Genomic DNA, 24,708 nt, shown 5'->3' with positions numbered 1-24,708 from the left:
CCTCAGGGTGCTTTAACAATTTCTCAAAAGGTCAGTAGAAACTAGTTATCAATTAAAGTGGGTCTGTGTCTGCTTTTAATGTATGCTCTTTCAGGTAGTAGAGAATAAAGTTGCTTTCAAATGCAGTCCTCCTGCCTCTTTCCCTGGAATATTTTGTGAAGTTTTGGCTGTGTGTGAGGATCCAAGGCAAGTTGATTTGTTGATGTCACAGCGGTCAGCATTAATCTAGTCCAGTTGAATAGGCTAAAAATGCTGACTTGGTCAGATTGCACTGGCAGGAGAAATACTGTAGCAAGTATTCATTCAGTAGCCTGTGATAAAATGAACATGCCCTTGGAAATAGCCAATCTGGCTTCTAGTCATTTGATCTGCTCCCAAGAACAGTCTCTCTTGAATAATCTGCTTGGTTTATAAATCAGTCAAAAGGTAGAATACCCTGATGCAGATAACAAATATATTTGTGAGATGGATCTGGAAAAAAAATGTCGACTGGAGGATTTTGAGTTTTGCTTCCATTAAAAGTTGAAGGAGAGTTTCACTGGGAGATTTAGTGACAACTTGATATTGTTTAGACAGTGATCTATCTGAAGAAAGATTAATGTTAATTAAAGTGGCATTGGAGAACTTCAGCAGATGACAGCAGCCAAGCTGGCTACAAGCTATTTTTAGAAAATTGACTTCATTGCGTTTGGTATGATCATTTATTAAGTCAACAGATGAAGCAATAACTCAGCTTCTTTTGGCAATCACTGAATATGGAACTGTATATAAAGACTGTGTTCATATCTTTGGTCAGAATTCAAATTATAAAAGCTGACCCATATTGATTCAGTCCAAGTGTGCAAGTGTCTTGCACAAGATGTAGCTATGCGGTAATAATCCAGTGAGTCCATCTGAACATGCATATATACAGGGGCACAGGGGAAAATGAATCAGAAGTCCAACTTGCAATATATGGAAAGTAACACTGTGATAATTTTGACCTTATATCCAGAATTAATGTTTTAAAAATGAGAAATTAAGTTTCTGGTTTAGATAGAGTGTTAAACAGCAAACAGGTCATAAAAGGATAGCTTATTAAAATAAAGGATGGTTTACTGTTGTAACAGAGTTGTAATTTATTTCTCTTTTAGTTTTGTCTTGAGTTCTCATTTGAGACGTGGTTCATTTTTTCTTGCCTCCATTTGAGCACAGATCTTCCTGGTTTTCAACTTTCCTTAATTTGGATGGAGTTACTTTTCCCTCTTCAGTGATGTTCTGCTTTAATTTGTGAAATAGTAAAGCTTCCATCTGTTCCAATACAACTGTGTTGGCCTTACTTCAGTTTATTTCCAGTATTTTGCTAATTTCTTAGGTTGCTATAGAAACCTTGTTTTTCACAGTCTCCTGAATCCTTTTTGTGAACTTTCTGTGAACCCAGTGTAAAAAGATAAAGACACAAAGTTTCTACTATTTTTAAAACCCCTGCACAAATAATTATGTCATATTTATTATTTCCTGATTATTTTTATGAAATTTCTATCTTACCTTTTCTGATTCTTTCCTCAAAGACCTTCACCAGTTTAGCCCATTAAAGGTGTGGTTCTTCATTATTATTGTGTCAGTGCTAATTTCTACATCTAGTAATAATTTCACTTGTCTTTGCAAAGGGAGAACTGGGGTGTCTGTATTACATGCAGGGTCTGATACAGAGCTGATGATGTCTATCAGAATTTGAATATAAGTTCCAGGACCTTTGAGATTATCTCTTACATTTACATGTAAAATATTAAAGCTAACTAGTATTTAAAATAATGTCACTATTAAATAATGTGACCTGCTATAGTGTGAAAATACTGCAGTTTGAGAGAGAAAGACTTTGCATATTAGGTCTCTCTAGATGAAGTTTGTGACTGTCTTTTCAGTGTACTGGAAGTAGCTGGCTGTATATTTAGCTTTGCTTTTGGCTGGTTATATATTTTCTGAGAGAAATGCCATTTACACTGGAGGATGCTGAGTGTTGTGTTGTTCAGCTGGAGAGAAGTATAATTAAAGTCTGTAATAAAACTTAAATGTGTGAAAGATGAGTGAATCTGCACAAAAATTGAGTCTGTAGTAATCTGAGTTCTGGCGTTCTAACATGTTCTTTGCTGCATTATATTCTAGCGTACAATGCCCATAGTAGTTAATGTATACTCCCTCATGCTACCTGGTCCTTTGCTTTTCTCATTGCAGTGCAATTACTTCTTGAAACATTGTGATTAAAAATTTTAGTGTAAAATGTTCTAAAAAAACCAACCTGCACAGAGAGGTTGTTCACAAGGAAGTGAAAAAACATGCCAAGTGCGAGTCCTCTGTCAGAGTCTGTGTCATCCTGTAGCTGAAGTCTCCTATGTGTAATTGTCTGGTCTCTGTTCCTTACGGTGTCGGTAATCAAATCAAGGATTTGCAAAATAACAAATAAACTTCCAGACAGGCCACAAGTGATATTGACACTTAAATGCAATTCAGAGAAATACTTGAAATATAACGTTTTCTTCAAGTTGGACATATCAATTAACGCATTGATTTTCTGTTTGCCTTGATTTGCTGTTTTTTCTTACCACTTACCACAATGTTTTTGTTTTTCTCAGTAACTTGTGTGTGTGTGACATTGTCTAGCCCCTTACACTTTGACTGTGGGAGATTTGTAGTAGTGATGTGGTAACACCAAACTAAATGCTTTCAAATTTCTCAGAGTATTTGCTTTGAAGTAGCAATAAGCTGGTGTTTATGGTCTTTGAGTGAAGAGTATGCACCATGTTTCACAGCAGATTCTGCCTCTTTAGTTTGCTTTGCGAGTAAATTGTATAGCATAATAGTTTTTGCATGACATCAAAGCTAATCAAAACATTTTATCAGCCAAAAAAGCATAATGTTTTTAAATTGTATCTATATGTTCATGTTCATTACTCACAGGCTACCAAACGAGCAGATTAAATCCTTTTTTCTTATAGATACATTATTGCATAGTAAAAACAAAAATTCTATTTCTTATATATCACACTTATGACCAGTAGAAGAGTTCAGACTGTGTTAACTGCATCCTCCCAGAGTGTGTGATGACTTTAAACTTCTGTGAAACTCAGAGCTAAACTTTATACACAAAGTCAAATGTGTTTATTATGTCCTTTGCCCGTTAAATCTGGTACTATAATCTGTGGTGGATCTCTCTTTTGGAAGTTATAAGATAGAATGAAATCTAATGTTCTGAAATGAAGAAAATATAGACTTCCTTAAAAACTTCATTTCAACTCTTAGGCATTTATAAAATTGTAAATTATTGTGTCTGTGATTCTCTTTCAGCTTCAAGTTTGTTATTATTTATGTTTGTGGCCTGGATTTTTAAGCTAAATATGTCAGTGTAGGGTTGTAAACATATTAAGAGATATGTGAGCTGAAGCTATCAGTGAGAGATTTTATTTAAACAGTAACGTAACTTTTAATATATCTTCCTCTTTTAAAAATGAGTAATTGTGGACTGCAACTTAGCAGATTCAGAGTGTGTTAAACTCCTGACAGAAAACTTTACAGAAGTATTTGCATAAAGTGATATTAACTAATGATTTAAGCAAGCCAGATGAGTTTACTGAGTCAATTATTTTGATTTTTTTTTTTCTCGAATATATTCCAAGAAAGTGCTTAATAGTTCTGTTGAGGGTGGCCAGTAATGAACTCTGCCAGGTGGAATTCCCTGTTGCTGGAGTACTGGCAGTAGAGGCTCTATCCTTCCCTTCTGCTGGAGGGTAGAAAGTCAGTGAAGTTATTTTTTTGAGTACTCCGTAATGCAGGCAGGAATGGATCTGAAAGACCTCAATAAAAATTTGTATCTTATGGTCCTCATTCCAGCAGCAATAGGGCTGGTCATGTGCAATGTTAACATACATTCATCTGAGCCATCTCATGTCACAGTCTGATGAAGTAATCCTTTGTCATGATGTTAAAACCAATTTCTTGTAGCTATCCCTAGAAACACCAGTTGAACAAAGGTCATGAAAAATAAAAGCTCATGTTTGTACTTGCACTGGCAAAGAAAAGTTTCAGTTCTCTCCAACTTTTAAGCTCACTTAATGACTGGCAGCAATGGAAATTGCAGAGGGGAAAGCAATTAGTATACTCATCGTTCACGATGAATTTGAATGCTGTAATATCTGAACCCTGCCTGTACTCAGAATTCATACTTGATGTTACTTGGAGCAGTGATGGACTTCAGACTTGACTTTTCCTATGCAGACTTTATCTTCTGTCTAAAGCCTTCAGCAGTTTGTTTATGAGTGACTTGTAGAGATATGGAAAGGCAGGACTTATGCAGAAAATCTAATGCGTTTTCTCCCCTTTTTCACTTGAGTAAATAGTATGTGTAAGAATTTCAAGATATAATATAAGGAAATAGATCTGTGTAGAAACGCTGACAATTGGAAGAAAAAGTCCCAGTAACAGGGAGAATAATACAAATGTGCATTTGATAGCTGTCTACTGCTTTACAATAAATAGTTTCTTATGTGATTTCCATTTCTGTAGGACTCAGAAGAGTAGTGTTGTTGTGCAGAGCCAGCAGGAGGTCATTAATTGCAGTTACATTTTTAGGTCTGAATTGTCACTATCAATAATACTGCTTCATGAAATGAAAGAAGCCATATCTGCATGTGTCTGGGGAAAATGTTATATTTATCACTATTTATAGTACATGCTGTTCATGCATCTTCTGTATGTAAACTATTCTTTACCAGGATTTTTGCAGGATTTAAAAAAGTAATTTCAATGAGTTCAGTGTGGAACAAAACCTCCTATTTTTCTCCATCAGTGCCAGCTATTGCACATCACCCACTTTTTATTACCAGTCATGAACTGCAGAGACTTTTCAAACATGGAGGCCATAGAGCCTGTGTGATTTGTGAGGTCTGTACATGCACATTTAATTTAAAAAATTCAGTTTCTAGAATTGTATTTGGATGCTTTTAAGACTGTATAGTAGCTTAGTGAAATACTGAGCAAAAAGCACATCAGGCTTCAAATATTTAAACTCATCCATATGCCTTAGGCCACAAACAAGAAATCATAGAATATGATGATTGATGGCTGTTAATATAAAGAATACCATCCCGGTGGTGGTAATTCTGCTTGGTCGACCTAATTGTTAAGGTGAAGGACACCTTCTTTCTAATGTTTGTGTTAATAACATAAAGGGGTTTTGTTGGATAAAGAGGGGAGGGGTTTGTTCTTGATTTGGGGCTTAGTGGGTTTTGCTTCTAAATTGGTAGAAGGAATATTCGTGTTTTGGAACAAGTCATGACACCATTAACACATTGCATTTTCTGTTACTGATTTTGAGAACATTTTTCTTCTCCTTATTTCAGGTTGGGTGGGACTATATCTGCATACAAGATAGTGCCAGACGAAATAGAAGAAATCAAGGTACAGTATTATTGCATTTCAACACTGAATTTCTTTGTTTGAAAAATTACAGAAAAGTTATATTAAAAAGCCATACAATTTCTTATTTTGAAGTGTATTATGGGGGAGAGGGGAAATTGTCTAAAGTAAAGTTGTTAGATCCATATTTACAAATCTGAAATAGAATTTTAGTAATTTCTACCGGTACAGTTTACCTTCAGCCTAAGTTGATTTCAGCAGGATTTTTAATGCCAGAAACTTGTGTAATTCAACACATTTCTGTTTTGTTACCAGAAGAGAGATGCAGGACTCTTCTGGTAACAAAACTCTGGTGAACATTGGGTTATATTTTCATAACAAAAATAAACATAGTGTCTGTCTGCTTTTGAGTTCAAAAGCACATCCGTATTTTTCAGTAGTCTTAAGGCAATAGTATAAAGTCATTGGTACTCAAAATCATTACAAGCTCTTTGATTTTGAGTAATGAAAACAATAAGTTCTGAAGTTTGCCTCCAATGTAATGTTCATTATAACAAAACTTGCTTTAGCCAAGTCCACTCGTGGAAAGTGCATCAGCAATTTGTGTCAGTTTTGTTTTTCAGTGGGGTGAAAGATGGGTACTGGGTGGGAATTTGGCTTAGATCTGATTGCATGGTTTGTGTAGCTGGTTCTTTGTTTGACTATTAGTAGGTCAGTCTGACATATTGCTTGCTTACTGTGGTTGCTTAACCCATTGTGCTGTTTCATATATAGTCATTTTCAGCTGTGCAAAGAGAATTAAGAGTAGTTTTAAAATCTTGTAAAGGGAAGTGATTGCATAATATCTGATGTAGACATGACTTTGCAGTGTGTAAAGTGGTGAGAATTTATTCCTCCTCAATTAGAATCAAATGCACTGCAAGGAAAAACACTGACTGCCTGTGTCTGCATCAGTCAAAGTTATCACACCATTGTGATCAAAATTTTTTTTTCTCCTTCAAGATGCACGGACTCCCTTATCCTGAATTTTCAAGGGGAACATGATTTACTAGGATAGATCCAATGTTCAGACTTTGGTCTTGGACAGAAAGAAAGAAGGTTTTCAAAATTTATTAGTGTTACATAGTATTTCCATGATGTTCAGAGTACCGCTCCAAAACTCTTTAAAAAATTACAGACCCTAAACCACAATCTTGTTCTTTTAATATAGGGAATCCAATCCCACTGACATTTTGCTAATGTTGAAGATAAAGAAAGCTCATATTTCTGGCTTCATTGTCTAAACTGAGTTCAATGAACAAAGAAAAATGGAATGTTGGAAAATAAGAAATAATTTTACTTCTAGGAACTTAACACACAGGAATGTGGTTTTACCTGAACCTCCTAAGGAGACTTCTGAATTTTCAGCTTTTTCTTACTCAGCTGGTCTTTAAGCGCTTGAGATCCTGGAAACAGCAAAGGATGGGTTACTCATTAGTCTCAGTTGTGCCAGCAAATAAGTGTGGAGGAAGGATTGTATTATTCTAAGTCAGAGCTATTTAAAGTGTTGGGGAAAAATCCCTTCCTTTACTTGTTCCTGGTAGCTGTTGTCTTGTTCGGGTAATGGGTTTTTGATGATGTGACTTAGGTCAGCCCACCTCTCACACCTTAGATGACTGAACTTCTTAAGCTGCAATACAAAAGGTGTTATTCGTATGAAAGAAGGCACTGCTGGAAGATGCTAAGACACGCTAGCAGTGAGTATAAAGGACAAACAGATACCGAATATGGAAAAGTATTATTTTGCATATACATATTTTAAATGGCAGCTGAAAAGCTGGGAGGCTAAGTGTCCTTCAGTAAATATAGGAGTAGTCTTAACTTCTGAAAGATTTTCCCAGCAGATTTGAGTAGAAAAAGGAGAGAGGAGAAATAGAAGGTAAATGAGCTTATTGGAATGTTACTTTCAGAGAGAACATAATCTTATTCCATGCACAATAGTTCTGTTATTTTGCCTCACAACTATCCCTCCTCTATTTAAACATGAAATCTTAAGGGGGTCAATTTGATGGAATATGCAAAAAGAATAGCTCCATTTTTAAAATCTGATTTAACTTGATGGGTTGCTGAATTATATTTATAGGAATTGTAATATTCATGTTTTCTGATAGTCCTTACAAAGTAAACTGCTTGCTTAAATGGCAAAGGATGGTACTTATCAGACAGAGAGCAATAATTTCTGTGGCAAATAAAAAGAAGTCTCTTAGATAGTGTCTGCATACGAAAGGTGGTAGATTGACCTCTTCTACAGCTCAAAATGACTTATGAGGAAAACCGATTTATTAGTTTGTTAATTCATGTAATTACGTCTTAGGTAGAACATCATTGTAAGCAGAGGCTGTGTCTCTGAGTTTATGGAACAGGAAAAATTCTGCAAGCCTTAATATATCTGTCGATGGAAAAGTATCATTTGAAGATTAATGAAGCACATGTTTCTAAATGTATTAGTAATTTTCAAATATCCTATATTTTATCTGTGAGAATTTATTTGTCTGTATTGCAGTACTACACAAATTTTAACATGTGTTTATAATGTTTCCACTCTGGAGTGTTTAGAATGTATTTATTTTTGCATATGAGTGTGATCTCACACTGTGTATATATGTACTATGAGACTATGTGTCTAGAATATTGCCTGTACATATGTGTGCCTATTTCCTTGAATATCATCAGTGTTGGGTGTAACTGAAGCAGTGGATCTCACTTGCCAAAATTAAGTGATGTGTGGCATCTTATAGGCATATGGATGAGGGAGGAGTATTTATGGCAGAAGTGATAGCATGTACCCTAACTACCCTCATGCATTATACCAAGGTTAGGAAGAATTGTGTGGAACCAATCACCACTACAGTTCCTCAGCATCTCTATCAGTGTGAAATGAAGTGTCATGTAACTTCCCATGCCTAGATTTTTGTCATAGGTGCTTAGGTTTCCAAAGTGAGAGCACTCAACAGGTAGCCCTATTAAGATACCATCACAGGTTTCTCTGCTGAAAACTCTTCTAGAAGGTAGATGCATCTTCTGTCACCTTCTATCAGGATCTTCAGAACCAATGCTTCAGTAAGAGAAGCTTTCAGAGGAGGAACACCTGAGTGAATGCCTAAATGGATGTACTACCATCTGCATTCTTGTCATTCCTCTATACCCGTTAAAGCAATGTCACTTCATTTTCAGTACCTGCTGGTTTTAAAATACTTCTGGAACTGAGGAAGACAGTAAATGTGGAATTTGCAACACATTTCTAAGAAGGTGTCACTGTTTTGACTTTCTCTAGACTTGTATTCTCATCAGAGTTATTTAGTCCTGTAAGCAAGAAGCTTTTCAAACTTGCAAAAATGCACTGTCAGATTTCAGCCGTGCTCCTCACCCACTGTGGTAGTTTGTTGTGCCTAAAAGAGAGGTCTTCTAAGCCAAATGATTTCGTGTGCATAGGGCCTGGTGAGCATATCAGGCAACACTGGTTTTGAAGAACATCGTCTAGTTGGAAATTAAAACAGTTGCATTCAAAAGAAGATGAAAAGCAACAACCTTAATGTTTCTTTATTTCTAGTTAATGATATTCATGACAAAATACAATTTTGTTTACAGTATGGAAATTTTTCTCAAGAGTAACGAGCAGTTTATGACTGATTAGGGAAAGTTTGCATGGTGTGCCTGTAGATAGTTTTATGTCAGCAGTAGTGTCTTATGGTAAGAAATGGTCTTTTTGATTGCAGCATTCTGTCATTAGAAAGGAAATACATGATGTAGTGAAGGATTATTATTCTAGAAGAAGACTCAATGAGTGAGAAGACCACTCATTAGCAGATTTCTAAAAAAATACTCGGTTTGCTACGATTTGCAAGTCAACCGCGGAAAGGAATTAAATTGTTTTGTGTTGGGGTTTTTTATGTGCTTTCCCACATGCTTTTCATATAGGCATATGCATGCATCTCATCATCTCAAGACCAGAAATTAATTTTGTAGCGGGTGTTCAATTCATGAAAGTAATATGCAAAAGAAAGACATTGCCATTTTATTTCATGCCTATAATATTTGCGACATGAGACAGATATTCCAGTGTAGAGAAAAAGGTTAAATGGTTGCCTCCTATGGTAGTTAATTTTAAGAAATCTTGTTAGAAATATTTTCTTAGTACTGATTGTAAATTGTAAATTTAGATGTAAAGCAGTTCTGGAGGAAGGTGGGAATTCTTTTGGTTCCATTATCCACCCTTTCTCACAGAGACACACTTTATGCTCCTCAAAGAACACCTGTAATTCTTCTGTAGGTGCTCTTTAAATGAAAGTATTTGCATAAAGTATTAAAGGCTACGTATAAGACTTACACAGCTTTCCCCCTGAATAGTGATAGGATAGCTCTCTTTTTTGTTTTGAAGCATTTGTTAACTTAATAGTTTAATAGGTGAAAATTATTTTCATGAATAGCTGAAATGCATTTTTCTTAGATTGTCTTTGATCTGTGAGGCAACAGACTCCAGTGATAAAGATCGAAGAGTAAAAAAAGATAAAAACTATGAGGGAGAGGGAAGTAACCAGAAGGGCAATGGGGAATACTGCATCTTCTTAGAGATGAGTTGCTCTAGATGACTTAGGAATTCATGAGCTTTTTACTTTTCCACATAGTCATATTTAGGAACAGCTTGTGAACAAAGTAAGCTGATTTCACTATAAGCTGTATTTCAGAGCAAAACTGGACTCTCTGCCATCAAAAATATGTATCTTTAAAATGACTACAAATAAAATCAGTCTATTCGGAGACTTTCTCAAAATTATTTGTTTTTTTTAACTTTATGGTGTCATATACCTGCATAATACTGCATCCCAGAATCTTTTTGCCGGTGACAGTAGCTGATGAAACTCATGCAACCTTTGTGTGCAGCCAAGAGACACTGGCCTTGATCCTTCAAAATATTTTCATGTTTGCCAATGTGTGCCAAAAATAAGTAGCAATTTGTCAACAAGTGCTGGTTTGTAGTCCTATATAAAAAAACCCCACGAATGAGAGAACGGTACTCATCAGTACTGTGGTGGATAGTCTGTAAGAACAGAATTGTACCTCAAAATATTCAGTCTTCACAAAACTGATTTCATATCTTGATATTGGGTGGCGGGGCAGCATTTAAATATTTCGTGCATCTTCTACAAAATCAACAGTGCATTACATAAACAAGGAGATGCACTGTCATCCCAGTTTTGCATGGGAGTTTGTCCTGTAACTGGTTTACTTCGTCATAGTATTGATGTTCGTCTACTAAGTGTTATCAGCATTGGCTGAGGATCTCACACAAAGTTTCCCCAAGGTTTATAATGGGAGACACTAGAATTTGGTAATAATACTGAGATTATTGCTCTATTTATCTGTTTGGATCTAACACAAACAAAAAATAGTTTTCCCTCTCAGAGTTTTTTGAAGAGACTCAAGGTGTTTAAAGTATATACATCCCAGTGTTTTCCTCATTCTCAGATTGTAATTACTAACTCACAGCACAAGAGGCCTTATTAATTAGCCTGACATGAAAGGGTATTATCAATTGAATGTCTAGCGAGTATTAACAAGTAGCATCTCCATAGACTCTAAAGCTTACAGATGCAAGTTGAAAAAATTTAAAGGCAATTTGTTATGGTCATGTGTTATTCCATGATTAGGTTGCTAGTGATGCTGGACTGTGAGTTCGTTAAAACTGAGAGCTTGTCTTTTAACTCTCTTAATATGCACTCAGAATCTGACTGTCCAGTACACAGTTTCATTGTGCTCCTGCATCCAGGAAAAGAAAGTTTCTAGAAGCTTTTGCAAATGCCCTAACTAGTAACAAAAAATTGACACAGATATCAATTTAGTGTATGAAATCCCTGATAAACTTGCAGATTTGGATCTCCTACTTCTTGGGTTTTCATGATTGAGAGTTTCTTATGGCCATGAATCCAACAAGGACAATTAAGAAGTGAAATGTGTTAAGTTAAAACAACTTTATCTCATCATATTTCCCTGCAATTAAAGTTCACCTAATGTACACACAGATTTCTTCCTGAGTTCATTTCCAAATCCTGTATTAGCAGAGTCAATCACTGACTAGTATTCTTTTCCAAGCTACATATGACAAAAAAGTGTAAATTGCATCGTTTAAATGACAGAAAGAACTCTGAGTTTTTTACTTGCTGTATAAACCCATAAATGATGTTACAGATTTTGTTGTTTCCATGCTGGAGAGAATTAAAGGCTTGTGTGTGAGATAATCTGACAAATTGTCAAAAACTTTATATAAAACAAAAAATTACTTTAATATCTCTCCATGTGTATGCATTCGTGCTACAAACTAGAGATTTTCACCCCTTATAGTATTGTTAATGTACTCTTAGCCATGTATTTGTGCTCCATTCTTTTAAGTTCTTGTCTATAGCCTTATATTTATATTATATTTATATTTATTATATTGTATCATATTGCTTCTAGTTGACTGTGATTTCATTGTCTGTTGTGCTATGTCAGTTTTTCTTCTAGTCCTTTGTTGATCTAAGTTAGTTTTGTTTCTTCTAAGTCTGCTTTTGCCCCTTTTTCTGGAAAGTGCAGTCTGTATTACACTGGGTTCTGGGTCTAGGCTTTGGTGCCAAGCCTGGCTGTGCAAGCATGAACCGCTGTGCAGGCACACTCTCACACCAGTGCAATATGAGTGTTTCATAAGACTGTCTTTTCTATTGTGGGATTTTTTTTTCCACCTATGAAACCATTAGTAGTTGTGAATATCAGTTTTGACTTTTGGATTGTTTCCGCTCTGATAGGTTTGAGACTGTTTTTGCTTGAAGGACATGACTCTTCTCAATACTATAGCTATTGCTATCTCAAGTTTTTGTATAGAAAATCCTTAGGAAATACTCACTGAAGGGGCTTTTCATCTATTTCTCTCATCTTCCAGGGATGATGCAATTACAGACCCTCAACCAAAAAAAATCTTTACAAAAGAATGTAAAATGAGAGATGGCTGAAGTGTCTATCACTGTTCCCTGATTATTGGACAACAGGATTCAGCTCTGCCCTTGTGGATGTTTCCAGGCATTTGATGGGATTTCTTTTAGGTCCAGGCAGTTGCTGACATTACCAGTATTACAGATTAACTCTGTTCTTCTCTGCCTTACTGCTTCTTTACTGTTTTGAGAGGTGTGGGTGATGTAAACCAAGTAACTGAGAGGGGAAGCTGGGTATCTGCTCTTTTTGACATCTGGCACTGAAGAGGCCAATTGACTTTTCTTTCTTTAGAAGAGATATGTGGGGGTGGCCCAAATTTCTTTACATCTGTTAGTGATTTAACTCTGATCTTTATTAGGACTGCTGAATGTATCAAGAGCGTTCCTCTGCTTTCCTGGCAAGGGCATTAAATGCCTAGACTCTCTAGATAAAAAAGTATACTCACTAACTTTCCCTATGAAAATAGGAATTGTCACTTCTTGTTTTCTTGCTGTCTTCCATCTTACATTTCATGGTTTTTGTGGCCTCACAGACTTAGTGGCTCTAGAAATAGCAGATGAGACCACCTCACCAAGCTACCTTACTCTTACAAGCTGTCTTGAATATGGACAATGCTGAAACATTGTTATTAATTCCTGTTCTAATGTGAGAAGAATTTAAACAAATGTATTTTATGTTTTATTGTGTAATTTAGTCTTATGAACATACAGAAATTTAGCTTGTGCAGATCATGGAATGTTGCAGCATGGAGAAGGGAAGGGCAGGAAGATAGTCCATCCATTTAAGTTGAAATGCCTTGCTAATGACACAGTATTGTTTCAGTAATGCTATTATTTACTTTCTAAAGCAAACAGAATAGTTCTTTAGTTCTCCCACAAAGAGAGAAGAAAAATAGCTGAAAGCTAATTTACAAGACAGACCAGTATATTGCTCATCCTTCAGGCATTTCTGATTACCTTGCATTTAAGAGGAGATAATAATGTGTATCAGATTTTTCATTACCACAGTCCTGTTTGTCTAGTCAGTCTTTCTTCATTAAATACATTAGAAACAGGATTTTAAATTTCTTCTTGTTTTCCAGGATAGAAAACATCTCTGCCTGTGACCATAGTAACCAATTTGTCTAACTTCCTCCTGGCTTTCTTTCATTTTCCATTTTTTGCGAACTACGTATCTCTGTACCAACCATCACCTGAAACCCACTCAGTTCTTGGGGCATCTTCTGACCAGCTCTAACACAGACTTTTTTACTTTTCATCTGACCCCATATACTGGGAAATGTTTTCAATGCCTTTTGTTCTCACTGGTAAAGTCACTTCTTAAATGCAGTGTCACTTTGAATGAGAGGAGGAAACAAAACTCAGCTTCATTAAGCAGCAAATAGCTTTTGGCAAGTATATAAGTAAGTCAAGTTTGTATAAAAGCCCTAATAATTTTCCATGTGACCTGTAACATTAAGTTTTGGTTGGTTATATTTAGCCTATAAGAATGTTTTCTGATGATTCTTTTTTGAGATCTGTGAAGGAAATTTAATATTGTCCTATCATAAGTGATAATATCATAATTGGTTAAGGGCTTGACTGAGTTTCAGATCTACAGTATGATCTTTCCTTGTGGTAAATTGATTTCTGAAAGTGTTTTTTTTTATGATTGTCACAATAGGTGAATACTGGTCCTGTATATATAGGGAAAAAGGAGATCAGGTTTTCTTGGTTTTGTTTATCTTTCTAAAAACCCTTCAGGTTCTACATACTGGTCCTTTGTATATAGGGAAAAAAGAGATCAGTCGTGTTGTTGTTTGGGTTTTGGGGGGTTTTTTTGTTTGTTTGTAGTGTTTTCTTAAATAACATTCAGGTTTTATAGCTATTCACAGGTAGTGTCTTAGTGAATTATGAAAATTATTTTTTGTATAGAAATGAAGTATTAATGCAAATAAGGACATCAAAATGCTGATTGGTTGACAAACCATCTGATGAAATTCAGGGAAGGTTAATGTTAAGTAATGTGTGTAGGAGACATAGAAAAATCCCCAATTTGCATATAAAACAGAAGTCTCTAATTAGACTACTGTGATCCAAGAATGATCCTGAGAAGTGTGCTAAGGTGGTTACTATTAGCTGTGTGCAGGAGCAACTGAAGGGGGGGTGGGGGGGGAGCAGGGGAAAGACTGAGGGATTATTAGAAAAGGAACCAAGACCAGAACGGTAAACCTTTTCTGTTATGTATGAGCCTCTGGTGCCAGACCATATACAATGGCATGTGAAGGGCTGATCCCCTAATTACAAAAATGACACAGTAGGACTGAAAAACATTTAGAGTCAGATTATAAAAATTATCTAATTTATAGAAGCACTTCTGTATGAGGAACAGATAAAGAGATTGAGACAGAAAAGTCCAGAAGTGGCACATTTGGTTGCATTTCAGCAACATTCTTACTTATTTCTACTGCACTTTTAAAATTAACTCTCATGCCTAATTTATGCAAATTGTAAGACTGCCTGAAAGCAGGCATCAAAGTTTTGATTATATGTCTTCCATTGGTTGATAATGTACTGATTGTAAGAAAAAAAAACCCACACAGAACACAGCAATCATGTCTCTATCAGAAACCAGCTTAATACAGTGTATTTTTCTGAAAAAGATTTGTAGCTGGTAGACTGCAGATAATTCCACTAGAGTACTGTAGTTTATTTTACTTTCATAGTATGTTTTCTAGATATTTTTTAATGTTGTGTTTTAATGTCTTGATTGGAAACCACAGTAGTAAGACACTAAAAATTACACAAGTCTTCCTGTGATATGCAAGCTTGCAAACTGTATTAACAGAGTGATGCTTAGTACTTCACTGTGTGATTACACCTGATTAAACTTCTCTGATGATTAATTTTTTTTTGTGGTGCCCTAATCCTATTAGTGACTGTCATACGTAAGGTCCACTGTCTAAAACAGAATATGAAAGATATGTTTTTAACAGAAAACCAACCAAAAACCTCCTTCAAGGAGACATAAAGGAATGATGTAAAATAGTATTGACATATTGAACCATGTGGCTAGAGGCATTTTATTTGCTCAGATGCTTTCTCTTATCAGATGCACAAGATTGGTCTAGATGAGATTTCGTGTTGATGGGCTGTATCTGAGCACAGATGTGAAATGGAAAGTTTTAAGTGGATTCTATGTTTTATTGAATATGTTGGTTAAGTGGCTCTTTTCATCTTTGACAGTGCACAGAGCTGGAATGTTGTCTTAAGTGGTGTCCTAAAGGCTTCCACAAATGGTGTCTTCTAGCTAAATAAAATCAGAGCAAGGTGTGGAGAGACAAATTTTAAAAATGCCTGCCTTAGTCTTAGCCACTACATCCCTGGTGCCAAGAACTGAATTATCTTGAATCATGTCTGTGTTACCAAGTTATGCAAAGCAATAAAATGCATCTATCTATAAAGTAAAGCATGTGGTGCTGGAGATACAGCATCCACGTAGTATCTACTTCGGTATGTTTTATTTCAAACTGCTTCTACCATTATTCTGTGTGCCGCTTAACAGCTGGAGTGGATTACATGTTCTGCATGTCCATTTTCCAAATAAGTTATAATTGAAAGGATTCCAGTTCATATACTCAAAGGCTACTTTGCAAGATGAGCCAAAGTCTAGTAAGCAGAGGGCTATATAAAAGTGCAGTGCTGTTTTGAACTAACAGGCTATGGTAGATGTGTCCCAAGCCTCCAGCACATGTATTCTCGTAATACAATATATCAAGGTTACAAATGTGAAATTAATAACATAGTACCATCGTTACCAGTGAAACACTGTTGTCTGAGCTAAGTAATTAAAAAGTGCCCATCCCTCCTGGCATACTATTAAAAGGAAAAAAAAAAGGTCGTCTAGACCAGTGGTCTCCAAACTTTTTAATCATGTAAGGAATTTTAATCAGTAAGGAATTTTTGAGTACACACTCTCCAATATAAGTATATTCTAATATTTTCTCCCTGCACCACAGTGGATCATAGAATCGTTTAGGTTGAAAAAGACCTCAGGGATCATCCAGTCCAACTGTCAACCGAGCACTGCCAAGTCCACCGTCAAATCAATTCCCTAAGTGCCACATGTAAACATCTTTTAAATACCTCCACGGATGGTGATTCTACCACTTTCCTGGGTAGCCTGTTCCAGTCCTTGGTAACCCTGTTGGTGAAGAAATTTTTCCTAAAATCCAATATAAACCTCCCCTGGCTCAATCTGACGCCTTTTTCTCTTGTCCTGTCACTTGTTACCTGAGAGAAGAGGCCGACCCCCACCTCGCTACAACCTCCTTTCAGGTAGTTGTAGCGACCAATAAGGTCACCCCTGAGCCTCCATTTCTCCAGGCTAAACAACCCCACCTCCCTCAACCTCTCCTCATAGGACTTGTGCTCAAGACCCTTCACCAACTCCGTTGCCCTTCTCTAGATCTGCTCCAGCACCTCAATATCTTTCCTGAACTGAGGGGGCCATAATTGGACACAGGATTCAAGGAGTGGCCTCACCAGTGCTGAGTACAGGGGGACAGTCACTGCCCTGGTCCTGCTGGCCACACTATTGCTGATACAGGCCATGATGCCATTGGTCTTCTTGGCCACCTGGGCACACTGCTGGATCATGTTCAACCGGCTGTTGACCAGCACCCCCAGGTCCTTTTTTGCTGGGCAGCTTTCCAGCCACTCTGTCCCCAGCCTGTAGCACTGCCTGGGGTTGTTGTCACCCAAGTGCAGGACCTGGCACTTCACCTCATTGAACCTCACACCTCGGCCCATCAATCCAGCCTGTCCAGATCCCTTTACCTAGTGAAGAGTGCACTGTCCAAGCCATGAGCAGCCAGTTTCTCTAGGACAATGCTGTGGGAAAGTGTCAAAGGGTTTGCTGAAGTTCAGGTAGATGACATCCTCAGAGTTTTCCTCATCCACTAAGTGGGTCATCTTGTCATAGAAGGAAATGAGATTAGTTGTCATCCTGCATGCAGCCCACTTTGGGGACCACTAGTTTAGACTACTGAAATGATTTACTGGTTCAGAGAGCATCACAACAGTAAATAAGGAAAACACACCCTGATTAGCTGTTTTCTGGATTGTTCAGTACTAATCACTCTATAGATAATAGAATTCTTAAGAGGCATTTTAATTTCTCCCATATTTTTGGTTTACATAACTTTGGTTTTAAGTGAAGTTATTTTCTTCTGTGCCTGTGTAGTGGGTTGATCCTGTCTGAACGCCAGGCACCCACCAAAGCTACTCTGTCATTTCCCTCTGCAACTGGACAGGGGAGAGAAAATATAATGTAGGGTTCATGGGATAGTTCACTCACCAAATATCACAAAACAGACTCAAATTGGAGATATTAATAGAATTTATTACTAACAGAATCAGAGGAGGAGCAATGAGAAGTTAAAACAGATCTTAAAAACACCTTCCTCCACCCCAACCTCCTTTCCAGCTCTACATCTTCCCCCCTTTGGCAGCACAGGGAAATGGGGTTTAGGGTCAGTTCATCACATGTTGTTCCTGCTGCTGCTTCAGGGGAATAGTCCTTCCCCTGCTCCAGCATGGGCCCCCTCAGGGTCACAAGTCCTACCAGGAAACATGCTCCAGTGTGAGCTCCTCTCTCCACAGGTCCCTGCCAGGAGCCTGCTTCAGCATGGGCTTTCCACAGATTCACAACCTCTCTCTTGGGCTGCAGCCCATAGAAGAGACCCATGCCAGAGGAGATGGATCTCTGCACCCTGGTAGTACTCCATGTGCTTCAGGGGCACAGCTGCCTTACCATGGTCTTCACCACGGGCTGCAGGGGAATTTTAGCTCCAGCACCTGGAGCACCTTCTCTCCGTCCTTCTCCCCTGACCTTGGAGTCTGCAGAGTTGTTCCTCTCACATATTCTCACGCCTCTCTTCTCTGGCCACAATTACATCAGCACAATAACTTTTTTTTTCTTAAATATGTTATCACAGGGGCGTTACTATCATTCCTGGCCCAGCCTTGGTCAGTGACATGTCCGTCTTGGAACCAGCTGGCATTGGCTCTACCAGACATGGGGAAAGCTTCTGGCAACTTCTCACGGAAGCCACCTTTTAGTCCTCCTGCTACCAAAACCTGACCATACAAACCCAATACAGCCTGTCATAGTTTACTGAAAATCACAGCATTCAAAATTTCATGTGAGGTATTTATAAAATTGCAAAAAAATCCACAGAAATGTTACTTGAACACATTTAGGATCTTAATGGAAATACCCTAAACCATAGGTTATTAAAAGGATCCAGGAAAAAAAGGTAGGAAGAGGTCTACTCCACATTTAAAATACTGTATCGCAACAGTTTTAAGTAAGGAGGTCCAGTTCTTAACAGGCTGAAAGGAATTCTTCCTCTGAAGTCTGCTTCTGTGACATAATAAAGAAGCTTTCTGAAGAGCTTCCTCTGTTTTTTTGTTGTTTTGTTTGTTTGGGTTGTTTTTCTAAGATATAAAGTCTTATTGTGTTAATTAACATTGATAATTAACCACTGTATTTTATCTGCTGTTTAGTTTATGTGATCCATAGTTTGTGGAACTATTTCTCTTCATGGCTTTTACATAAAGGAAATAAGAAGTGATGCCACTAGGTAAGAAGAAGACAGATGTGAGAGCAGGGTGCATCTTGGGTGGAAGCATCAGATTCCTAAGGAAATGGGGTTGATATGCACAAATTATCTCAGAGAGCTATGATTGTAACAAAAGCCAATTATTTTTGCTGTGGTGTGTGGAGACAACACTGATTATGTTTTTGACTGGACAACAGTAATATATATCTTTGGATGCAAGATTTTGTATTTTGCCAAACAGAATGTTTTGATAATACAATACATATAATGTAATTTGTTGTGGCTGAAGTCACAATGTTTGCTCTCCTGGATATCTTTGAGCTCCTTATGCAGCTACCTAGGCAAGAAAAACAATTCTCTTCAAATTAAACAGATATGTAAGAATAATTTTCAATGTCTCTCCTTTTCATTTCCCCTGTGGTTTTGATATGTTCTTTTTCTGGATTCCTCCATGATAAAATAGCTAGCATTTTGATATTATTTTCTGTAATTCTGTACTTTTCAATTATTGTAGGATTTCAGAAATTCTGTGACTTAATTGTCCTCAGGGAAATGTATAAGGGAGACAATGCCATCAAATCATCAGAGTTCAGTAGGGGTGGAGTGGTTGCGGAGTTTTACTTTTTAAAATACATTCTTATAAAACATATACACAAAGATTTCCAGGACTGTTCTGTCAGAAACGTTTGCGTTCAATTTCAGCTGCATCATCATTATGACAAGATTAGGTGGAATGCTAAGATTGCAAAGGTAACACATATATTCACTTTCACCATTTCGGCATAGAATGACATTTCTATTTTCTCTTATTATTTGTAACCTGCTTCGTTATTGTTGTTATGCTCTATCAAAATACCCTTGATTTTAAAATTACAAATACTATAATATTTTAACTGTGTTACCTCAGTAGCATGATGACATAAACTTCTCTATTAGGCTGATCCCCTATGGAAATTTTTACTGCTCAGTCCTGTCATTTTAAAGGGTTCTTCTGCATTCTCACCATTTTTGGTAGTTGAACATAATTTAAAATGAGTGAGAATTACCTAAGATTTATCATTCTGGAATATGAAAGTAAGTATCTGCGGATATCTTATGAAGATAAGAGCTTAACATCGAGATGTTTTAAAATTCTTGTTCTTCTTTGATAAAGCAGAAAATAACCCTTCTTTATGTATTTGGAGCAAGGAATGTGTTCTGTATTTTTAAAAGTATTTCTAGGGAATAAATGCTATATAAAACAGGCAGTGTGTAAAAATAAGGCTGACTGTCATTTGGGACACTGAAGCTAACACTTGAGTTTTACAGAGTATCTTGAGGCTCTAAATGACAGCACACAATTATCCTCAGGCTGTTTTGAAGGAAAGATGACTAAAATCAGGGAACTGTAAAGAACTGCTTTACATACAAAACCTTCAAATGCCTCTAAGTATTGTTCCAAACCGTGAATGCTTCTGTTGGTGAGAGATCGAAAGGGATGGTTGTGTTTCAAAAATAAAAAAATGAGTATTTGCATGTTATGCTCTAAGCGTAATTAAAGCTTTTACATACATGATACCCTTAGCTGACTTCTGAGAGACCCAGCAAAAGAAATAAGAAATCAAAGCTCACAGATAATGGAAAATTATGAATTTTCTTAGGATGAAGTCTTTTCTGCAGACCTAACCATGGAAAGTGCTTGCAACAAACATTCTGGCCTTTCAGCCAATAGTTGATATACAGGCATCAGGCTTTATTCATGACACAGTTCCCTACATTTGCCCTTTTGTTTTAATTAAAACAACTGAGCTATACAACTGTATTTTGGCACCCGGGCACTTTTACAGTGTGTTTTTATATTTAAATGTTTTATGTGAAACAACGTACAGATTTTAATGCGATATTTGTGTGTGCACTTTCAGAATATTCTGAATTTCTGTATTTTGTTGCACAATTTTAATATCTTAAACTGTTTAAAAAACAATCCTATATTTGGACAAATAGTATTTTTGCAGAGTTATAGTATTGCAACAGCAAAAACTGAGCTAATTATGTGTAGTTCACCTAACACCATGGCAGTCTCATAATATACAGACTGGGAAAAAAAGGGTGATCCTCTCTGATGGAATAAACAGCGAATTTCAGACTAGCTTTTATCTAAAAGATTTTTGAATTCAGTCTGCTAGATCTCTACCAGTGAAAACAATACTGGACATATTTGAGCACTTATATTGCCTTCTGAGGATAGCTAAATAATAGGGAAAGAAAACCCGAGGAAATATTCTAACTGTCCTTTTGAATATTGAATGCATTTTGAATAGATATGAAACATGAAATTAACATGTGATCAGCTATCTTCAAATTTGATCCCCTTTTGTTGTCTTAAATTAAGAATCTGTTCTGTCGTAGAATCATTTAGTTTGGAAAAGACCTGTATGATCATCGTGTCCAAGTGTAAACCTAACACCACTGCCAAATCCACCACTAAACCATGTCCCCAAGTGCCACATCTACGTGTCTTTTAAATACCACCAGGGACAGTGACTCTGCCGCTTCCCTGGGCAGCCTGTTCCACTGCTTGATAACCCTTTTGGTGAAGAAATTTTTCCTAATATCTGATCTAAACCCCCCAGCACAACTTGAGGCCATTTCCTCCTGTCCTATTTATTTATTATTTATTCCTTGTTACTTGCAAAAATCGACCAAACCCCGCCTCACTGCAGCCTCCTTTCAGGTAGTTGTAGAGAACAATAAGGTTCCTCCTTAGCATCCTTTTTTTTGAGGCTATACAAGTCCAGTTCCCTCAGCTGCTCCTCATAAGACTTGTGCTCCAGACCCTTCACCAGCTTTGTTGCCTGTTTCACATCATCAGCAGTCACAACCTAGTTCTTCAAAATTAACACATTAGGCACAAGGTTTTCTCTGACTGCACACCTAACATTACACTTAAATTACTTCAACTTGTAGGTTTCAAAATCAGGAATAAGATTCAATGCATCAAGCCCACCAACAAAAACAAGTTTACTTTATAGAGATGGTGGATAATAGCTTACTAATGCCAGTAAAAAATAAAAATAACAAAATCAATTTAAATTTGAAATGATGGTATAAGCAGTTAATTTAAAATGGTTCTCTAGATCACAGCTATTTCTCTCATAGAAAACTCTCCATGAAAACCATATTTATCTCTCTTCCCCATCATAGATTATCTGCCGGGAACTGAAGGTAACATCCAAAGTACAGAGTTGCAAAAGAATGAAACATTTTCCTATCAAACCTCAGTCAAACACTGAAATCTATCCAAAGAACAGAAATTACTGATGAAATTTTTTCTACAAGTAGGTCAGTGAGAAATTTAATATCTCCCTACAAAAGCATCATTATAATAGAAGGAACCTAAAAGCGTGAAGCATGTTTATTTTGTTAGCCTGCAATTATTTCCTGAGCAAAATAGTATTCTTTTGTCATTACTGTAAATTAGGATGGCCAGATGTTAACTGGCTAATTAACACATTCAATTGAGTATATTTAATTGAAGTGGTAGTCTATTTTCCTGTGCCTTAGTTTTATCATGGTTATTATTAGTTTTACATAAAATACATGAAATTCAAATTTCCCAATTTCAAGAATATGGAAGAAAAGGAGCTGTCTGACAAAAAAAAAATGTTTTATTGCTGTTGTTTTTTAGAGTAGAAAGCTATATGCTTCTCATTCAAATGAAATATATTTAGTGTATCCGATGTCTTATAATGTTGTCTTGGTGATATTTTTAAATTTGTGTGACAGACAAAAAATGCTTAGTTTCCTACTAAAAATATTTCTACTTTTGGAGTTAAACAGAAGTGGAAGCTGAAACAGCAGCTAAAGACCTAAGGGACTTCTAAATGATCTGTGACATTTAAGAAGGAATAGCTATAGTGGCTTGGAAATTGGCTTAATTTTTTAGATTTGATCGCTATGGATGGTTACAGCTGCAAAACCAAAATACTGTGCTTAGATTCATGGGTACAAATGTAAAGCCTCTGGGAAGATTGCTGCTATAGAGTTATTGGATTCCTGGTAGACCTGATATTTAACCACAAATTTATAACTGTTAACAGAAGAAAAAAATCTTTGATTGTTTTTTAATGTCTTCAAATATCATAGGTTTTACTGGGCCCAGAGAGAAAACTTAGAGGACAGAAAAGACTTGGGTAGTAATTGCAAGGAAAGAGCAAGGGCTTCTCCTTCTGTAGTCAGAAGGGATGAGTGTTGAAATGAAAAGGAAATTCTCTGTGACTGTGTGTGTGTTTTATACTGGGGCAGGAAAGTGAGAGAGGGACGTGCCAGATGCGTTCTGAATCTCAGTGAGAAAGGCCTGACAACAAATAGCTGAATAAAATACCTGCTTTCGTAAAGCAGAATAAGAGGAGGAATATAGATAGCAGATAAATCTTACTCCCTTCAGATGCTGGAAACTGTGTGTTCATGCAGCATCAAAACAATCTGTGGCTGGATTTCTCTACTCCTGAGAAATTCTTGCTACACTTTTAGATAAAGGAAAACCATGCTGGTGGTGTAATCACCAGTACTGAGTGGGAGCACCTAGAGGTTGCTCCATTGCAATGAGGTGGATGAGTCTGTCCTTTGGCCAAAGGGGTTTGTGCAGCATGACACATCCTTGAAAACCACACTGGGCATAGTGCTCAGGGCAACCTTCTGTGGGAACTTCTGGGGAACCGTTATGTGGAATGCTAACTCCTTGATGTACAATGTCTCCTGGTCAGGAGCACTACAATATTAGAAGTGTTATAAACAGAACATTGTATAGTCCCTAATTTCGAGAGGGTGTTGCCCAGTTGTTGCTCACAGATAAAATGTATTACATATCTTCCTCATCCACTAATGCCACCTACTCTCTCTTACTGAAAATACTGTCTGAATGACTGTGCTGCCTGTGTAGGCTCTTCATCACTCTCCAGCACTAAAGTGGCAATTGTCTCTACATGGGAAAGCAGTAGTCCAGAGATAACATATACTGCATGCATCATAATCCTCAAAGTAGAATGTGTGGGAGATGAGGCAACTCTTTGAAAGGGGCAATATGGTATTTTTAATTATTGAGATGATGCCTTTATTCTAAGTTGCATTGAGCAGTTGACTGTAATGTGAATTGAACTTGTCCAGAAAGGTAAGTTTTGCAATTAAAAAACCAAAAACTACTTATATGAACTTTTTCATGTAACAGACCATATGTTAGAATAATGGTATATAAAGCAGGAGATACACAGTTGAAAAGACTCATTATTTCTTATGCAACTCTTCTTTGAACTATATAAATAACTCTGGATTCTTGTAAAGGTTACTCCGTGTGTCTTCTTAAATTGTATTTAATGTAAGATATCATCATCATCATCATCATGGCTAGGTTTCTCAAACGAAGATTTGGGAAGGACTCTACCCACATTTGCTACAATGTAAGATATATATTATTTAAAATAACAAACAAGTACTTCCTAGTCCAGAGGGCTTTCTGTGGTTTCACAACTCTAGAAATGACTCATGCTTAAGCAAGAAGTGTTCTGACCAGTGGCAGAGGGTCTGTTTGGAGGCTTGTCACTAGCGGTGTCTCCCAAGGTTCAATATTGGTCTCAGTATTCTTTAAATTATTCATCGATAACTTGGATGAAGGGGCAGATGCCTCCTCAGCAAGTTCCCTGATGACAAAGCTGGGAGGAGTGGCCGATAGCCCA

The 24,708-nt window shown here is 36.8% G+C and overlaps 1 protein-coding gene across 9 annotated transcripts in view; it reads left to right on the top strand.

Annotated features, from left to right (window-relative positions):
* Positions 1-24,708, top strand: part of LOC120322710 (gephyrin-like) — a 212,622-nt gene that overhangs the window by 113,018 nt on the left and 74,896 nt on the right. For all 9 annotated transcript variants that reach the window (XM_039378733.1, XM_039378728.1, XM_039378729.1 and 6 more), the window contains exon 3: positions 5,376-5,433. In XM_039378733.1, the coding sequence (XP_039234667.1) occupies positions 5,376-5,433 (58 nt within the window). The remainder of the gene's footprint in view (positions 1-5,375; positions 5,434-24,708) is intronic.

Source organism: Pipra filicauda, unplaced genomic scaffold, assembly GCF_003945595.2.
Source record: "Pipra filicauda isolate LSUMZ 115617 unplaced genomic scaffold, ASM394559v2 scaffold145_size1923396_pilon, whole genome shotgun sequence".
Classification (NCBI taxonomy): domain Eukaryota; kingdom Metazoa; phylum Chordata; class Aves; order Passeriformes; family Pipridae; genus Pipra; species Pipra filicauda.
This window is presented reverse-complemented; position numbering and strand designations above follow the sequence as displayed.